This window comes from Sciurus vulgaris (assembly GCF_902686455.1).
Source record: "Sciurus vulgaris genome assembly, chromosome: 16".
In the NCBI taxonomy this organism is placed as follows: Eukaryota; Metazoa; Chordata; class Mammalia; order Rodentia; family Sciuridae; genus Sciurus; species Sciurus vulgaris.
In genome coordinates, this window is record NC_136477.1 from 43,839,094 (window position 1) to 43,845,743 (window position 6,650).

At 35.0% G+C, this 6,650-nt stretch overlaps 1 protein-coding gene across 1 annotated transcript; it reads right to left on the reverse strand.

Moving 5' to 3' along the window:
* Positions 1 to 3,006: 3,006 nt before the first annotated feature.
* On the reverse strand, positions 3,007 to 3,823 carry LOC306645983 (S-phase kinase-associated protein 1-like). The gene has a single exon (XM_079114251.1). It carries the CDS (start codon positions 3,755 to 3,757, stop codon positions 3,266 to 3,268), a length of 492 nt encoding a protein of 163 aa, XP_078970377.1. The 5' UTR covers positions 3,758 to 3,823; the 3' UTR covers positions 3,007 to 3,265.
* Between the last annotated feature and the right edge of the window lie 2,827 nt (positions 3,824 to 6,650).

Below are 6,650 nucleotides of genomic sequence, written 5' to 3' on the forward strand. Positions count from 1 at the left end.
ACCATAGGGCTGCGTAGAAAAATATGCTGAATGAAATGGTTGATCAGTATTTCCTAATCATTTGGGCTGTCAAGATGCTTCCCTTAAATCCATGTTATTTGCACTGCACCTGGTAGAAGAATCATTATGCATTATGAAAACAGTTCGGTCTCACCAGGAGGCCTTCTGACAGAGGTTTACACTCTCAGTTTGCATAGCAGAATAAAAATCATGTGGTGTTACTACAGAAAAGAGAAATAGTCATAAGGGAGTGATCAACGTAATGAAAATTACAGAATGAAAGGTTTCAGACCAAATGCACAATCTTTCCTGTAGCAGGGATCTTATTTTTTACTAGTTTCCACAAATGTCAGCACTGTGCAAGATTCTTTACACCTGCACTGAATCTTGCTTCTCATCTCATTTGTTTTAGTAATGTAAAAAGATTTAGGAAAATAATTTAAAATAGGGGTAAATTAAGGGAACTGTTCCTCCATCTGTGGGGAGCTACCAATGTCACCTCAAATATTTCTTTTTTCCTTCTGAATGAGAGCAGGACTGACATCTCTGTTAATAAATGAATGATCTATTTTATCAGAAAAGTGATGGAAAAGACATAGTAATAAGTATATATCTACCTTATAGAATTTACCATTGATTTTGCTATGGAGGAAAATTGTCAATAGTAATAAAAAGGAACAATTCCTCACTGCAGGTAAAATTAATGTTTCAGAAATATGTGACAAAGGTGTTAAAATTTGTATGTTTACAACAATGAAATTCTTCAATTGCAAAGAGGAAATTGTACAATGTGTAATATCAAAGAGAAGTGCATATATGGAAAATGAAATTAATGAATTTAAAAAGTAATATTAATTGATGAAACAAACTTTATCCTGGACACAGGAAATAAATTAGAGAAATGGAAAGGAGCTCTGAATAATCTCTTTGAATGCAGCAGAGAGAGATAGGTATCAAATAAGAAAGAATAGTTGACAGATATAAAAGATAAACTGAGAACTTTCAACATATACATGCTGGATTCTGAGGAGGTGTTGAGAATGGAGATAATTTTACAGAAATAAGATTTGAAGTACCACTGACAGAATAGAAGATGGGTTTTGGTACTCAGAAAGGAAGGACATTCTAAATACTGGCCAGGATTAAAAAAAAAAACTCATACTTGATAATGGAACTGAAGATCATAAAGAATGTTCAAGAAATTTTTTTTTTTTTTTTTTGGTGGTGCTGGGAATTGAACCCATGGCTTTGTGCTTGCAAGGCAAACACTTTGCCAACTGAGCTATCTCCCCAGCCCCTATTCAGGAAAATTTTAAAAGCAATCACAGAAAAAAGGATGGATTACCTAGGACATCAATTAATGAGACTACAGACTTCATACCATGAACAGAGATGTCAAAAACAATGCTATATCTTCCAAGTAGTGAGGAAAATTAACTGATGGCTTACACTCTTATATCCAGCTAGACTATCATGAAGGGGAGAAAAAGGGGCAAATGGACAAACAAATAAACAAAAAAGGCATTTCAGACACACAAATACTAAGAGAGTTTATGAGCCACAGTCTCTCACTGAAAGAGGAATTAGTTTTCTCCATCAAGAAGAAAAATAAACACTGAGAGAAGTGAACTATAAAAAATTAAAAATATGAGTATAAAAAGTAAATATAAAATTTGGTAGTTTTAACTAACTACTGGATGTAAATATAATGCAGAACAAATACTGTGTGCGAATAAAACTAAAAAGACTAATTCTAACTCACAAAGACAATGTGAAACATAGGTCTTTGGAGAATTAATTGGTGTTAAGATCAATGTCATTTTCAGGAGGGAGAAAGGAATCTCAAATATCTTCAAACTTAAGAAAATGACTCAAGTAGCTATGTTAGAAAATTCACCATAGCTAGATAACCTAGATGCCCTTCAACAGATGAATGGATAAAGAAAATGTGGTATGGAAAAGATTTTCTCCCACTCTGTAGACTCTCTTGTCACATTCTTGATTGCATCCTTTGCTGAGAAAAAGCTTTTTAGTTTGAGTCTATCCCATTTATTGATTCTTGCTTTGATTTCTTAGGCTTTGGGAGTTTTATTGAGGAAGTCTGATCCTAAGCCAACATGATGAAGATTAGGGCTTACTTTGTCTTCTATTAGGTGCAGGTCTGTGGTCTAATTCCTATGTCTGATTCATTTCAAGTTGAGTTTTGTGCAGGGTGAGAGGTAGAGGTTTAATTTCATTTTACTGCATATGAATTTCCAGTTTTGCCAGCACCATTTGTTGAACAGGCTATCTTTTCTCCATTGTATGTTTTTGGCTCCTTTGTCTAGTATGAGGTGACTGTATTTATGTGGTTTTGTCTCTGTGTCTTCTATTCTGTACCATTGGTCTGCCTGTCTATTTTGGTGCCAATACCAAGCTGTTTTTGTTACTATTGCTCTGTAGTGTAGTTTAATGTCTGGTATTGTGATACCTTCTGTTTCGCTTTTTCTATTCAGGATTGTTTTGGCTATTTGAGGTCTCTTGTTCTTCCAGATGAAGTTCATGATTGCTTTCTCTATTTCTATGAGGAATGTCATTGGGATTTTAATTGGAATTGCATTGAATCTGCATAGTGCCTTTGGTAGAATGGCCATTTGACAATGTTAATTCTGCCTATCCAAGAACATGGGAGATCTTTACATCTTCTAAGGTCTTCTTCAATTTCTTTCTTTAATCTTCCGTAGTTTTCATTGTACAGGTCTTTCACCTCTTTTGTTAGATTAATTCCCAAGTATTTTATTTTTTTTGAGGCTACTGTGAATGGAATTGTTTTCCTAATTTCTCTTTCAGAGGATTCATCACTTATGAATAGAAATGCATTAGACTTATGCATATTGATTTTTTTTTTTCAGAAAACTTTTTGCAAGTTGTTTTATTTACAATGCCAACTTTTAAAAGCTCACTAAAGTTAACTGGACAATAAACTATGCAGAAATTGCTTTACAAAAGGAGGGAAAGTCCAAAATGCCACTTTCTACAGAGAACCACAGTTCAGTTTTATTCAGAGTAAAGAAAAAAGAAACTTGCTCTCATACTAGAAGAAATTCAGCCATAGGTTTGGAGTCTCTACTCAAACTACACATGCAATAAGGACAATATTACGCTAATAAAATTGATTTGCTGCTGCATTTGTCTACTGTTTGTCTAATATTAACAATTATAAACAGAGCAGTGCAACTAGTATTTGGAACAATCCTTATAGTGTTACAGTGTCAGGTACAACATTTCACTTTTCTTCACACCACTGGTTCTCTTTGCGTACCTGGGCTTCCTCCTCTTCAGTAAAGTCATTTTTGATATTGAAGATTTTGCGAATCTCCTCAGGAGTTTTCCCCTTGATCATATTGGCAACAGTCTTGCATGTAACATCAAGCAAACCTTTGATGTCCAAGTAGTTTGCAGCCAGAATAAGTTCAAAAAGTGTTCCTTGGTCAACTTTCAGGAATTCTTGGTCCCAAACAGGGATATCATCTGTTCGCTTTTCTTTGTTCTCATCATCCTCAGGAGGAGGAGGGTCATCCTTGTGATGTGTGCACCATTGAATGATCTTTTTTAATATTGCTGCATTAACATTTGGTAGAGGAACTGGGTCATCATCTCCTTCATCATCCATTCCCAAATCTTCCAACATGGTCTTGATTGTCACAGATTGTTTGGCAATTTCTACATCAAATTCAAATATCTCTCCATCAGAACTCTGCAACTTTATTGAAGGCATGGTGTTTGGTCTCCAGAAGACGGCGGGCCGGGGGCTGACGGGAGCGGGGCGGCGTCCACACAAAAAAAGAAAAAAGTGCAGGACAAGGTCACTCCGCATATTGATTTTATATCCTGCTACTTTACCAAATTCATTTATTAGTTCTAGAAGTTTTCTAGTGGAGTTTTTTGGATCTTCTAAATATAGGATCATGTCATCAGCAAATAGTGACAGCCTTAGTTCTTCTTTTCCTATTTGTATCCCTTTAATTTCTTTGGTCTGTCTAATTGCTCTGGCAAGTGTTTCAAGGACGATGTTGAATAAAAGTGGTGAAAGAGGGCATCCCTGACTTGTTCCAGTTTTTAGAGGAAATGCTTTCAGTTTTTCTCCATTATGATGTTGGCCATGGACTTAGCATAGATAGCCTTTACAAAGTTGAGGTATGTTCCTACTATTCCTATTTTTTCTAGTGTTTTTAGCATGAAGGGGTGCTGTATTTTATTAAGTGCTTTCTCAGCACCAATTGAAATAATCATGTGATTCTTAACTTTAAGTCTATTGATGTGGTGAACTACATTTATTGATTTCTGGATGTTGAATCAACCTTGCATCCCTAGGATAAACCCCACTTGATCATGGTGCACTATCTTTGTAACATATTTTTGTATGCGATTTGCCAGTATTTTGTTAAGGATTTTTGCATCCATGTTCATCAGGGATATTGGTCTAAAGTTTTCTTTCTTTGATGTGTCTTTGTCTAGTTTTGGTATCAGAGTGATACTAGTCTCATAGAATGAATTCGGAAGGGTTACTTCCTTTTCTATTTCCTGAAATACTTTGAAGAGTATTGGTATCAGTACTTTTTTAAAGGTCTTGTTGAATTCGTCTGAGAATTCATCTGGTCCTGAGCTTTTCTTTGTTGGTAGGCTTTTGATGGCTTCTTCTATTTCAGTGCTTGAAACTGATCTGTTTAGATTGTGTATGTCTTCCTGATTCAGTTTGGAAGGATCATATGTCTCTAAAAATTTGTTGATGTCTTAGATATTTTCTATTTTGTTGGAGTATAGATTTTCAAAGTAGCTTCTAGAGCACTTATCTCAAAAATTCATAAAGAACTTACAAAACTTTACAACAAAAATACAAAGAACCCAATCAATAAATGGGCCAAGGAACTGAGCAGACACTTTACAGAAGAAGACACACAGGCAATTAATAAATATATGAAAAAGTGTTCAACATCTCTAGTAATTAGAGAAATGCAAATTAAAACAACTCTAAGATTTCATCTTACTCCAATTAGAATGGCTTTTATCAAGAACACAAACAATAATAGATGTTGGTGTGAATGTGGGGAAAAAGGCACACTTTTATATTGCTGGTGGAGTTGCAAATTGGTGCAGCCACACTGGAAAGCAGTATGGAGAATCCTAAGAAAACTTGGAATGGACCCACCTTTTGATCCAGTTCTCCCACTCGGTTTATACCCAAAGGACCTAAAATCAGCAAACTACATACAGTAACACAGTCACATCAATGTTTATAGCACCTCAGTTCACAATAGCCAGATTGTGGAACCAACCTAGATGCCCTTCAACAGATGAATGGATGAAGAAACTCTGGTATATATCACAATGAAATACTATTCAGCCATAAAGAAGAATAATATTATGGCATTTGCAAATAAATTGATGGAATTGGAGAATATCATGCTAAGTGAAATAAGCCAATCCCAAAAAACCCAAGGCTGAATGTTTTCCCTGATAAGTGAAGGATGATATATAATGGGGGTGGGGGTGGGGAAATAAGAGAATAATGGGGGAACCTTAGAATATGTACAAGAAAATGAGAGGGAGGGGCATATAAAAAAATGGTGGAATGAGACAGACACCATTACCCTATGTACATGTATGATTACATGAATGGTATGAATCTACATCGTGTACAACCATATAAACGAAATGATGTACCCCATTTGCATACAATGAGTTGAAATGCAGTCTGTAAAATATTAAAAGCTAAATAAAAAAATAATTAAAAAAAGAAAATGTGGTGTATATATATGTGTGTGTGTGTGTGTGTGTGTGTATATATATATATATATGATGGAATATTACTCAGCTTAAAGAAGAATGAAATTATGCCATTTGTTGGTAAATATATGGAGTTAGAAAATATCATGCTAAGTGAAATAAGCCAAACCCAAAAAACCAAAGGCTTTTGCTGATATACAGATGCTAATTTACAATAAAGGAGGGGGGATAGGGGAGAATAGAATTACTTTAGCTTAGTTAGATGGAAGTGAAAGGAAGGGAAGGGGCATGGGGATAGAAAGGATAGGAGAATGAAACAGACATTATTACCTCATGTACATATATGACTGCATGACCAGTGTGATCCTGCAATATGTGTAATTGAAAAATGAGAGATTGCACTGCATTTGTATATGATCTATCAAAATGTATAAATGCATTTGACTGTCATGTACAACTAATGAGAACAAATAAAAAATTTATTAAAATTCAAAAAAATTTAAGAGTAAATTCTACTTTTCCCTAGAAAAGGGTGGAGAGAAAGGAAGTATTTAAACATTTATTAATTAAGAAAGGACAGCAAAAGAGGGAGTAAGTGAAAAATAAAATGGTCAGAGAAAGCATAGCTCACAACACGATACCTCCTGGTTCTTTTGGTGGCAGCTGAAGGCAGCCTCAGTCCTTGCAGTTTTTTTTTTTTTATTTTATTGTAAACAAATGGGATACATGTTGCCTCTCTGTTTGTACATGGTGCAAAGGCATACCATTTGTGTAATCATAAATCCACATACAATAATGTTGTTTGATTCATTCTGTTATTTTTTCCCCTTCCCCCCACTCCTCCCACCCCTCTTTACCCTCTATACAGTACTTTCTTCCTCCAT

Excerpts from the sequence above, each read along its gene's own strand:
- LOC306645983 (XM_079114251.1), bottom strand. The coding sequence starts at position 3,757 with ATGCCTTCAATAAAGTTGCAGAGTTCTGATGGAGAGATATTTGAATTT.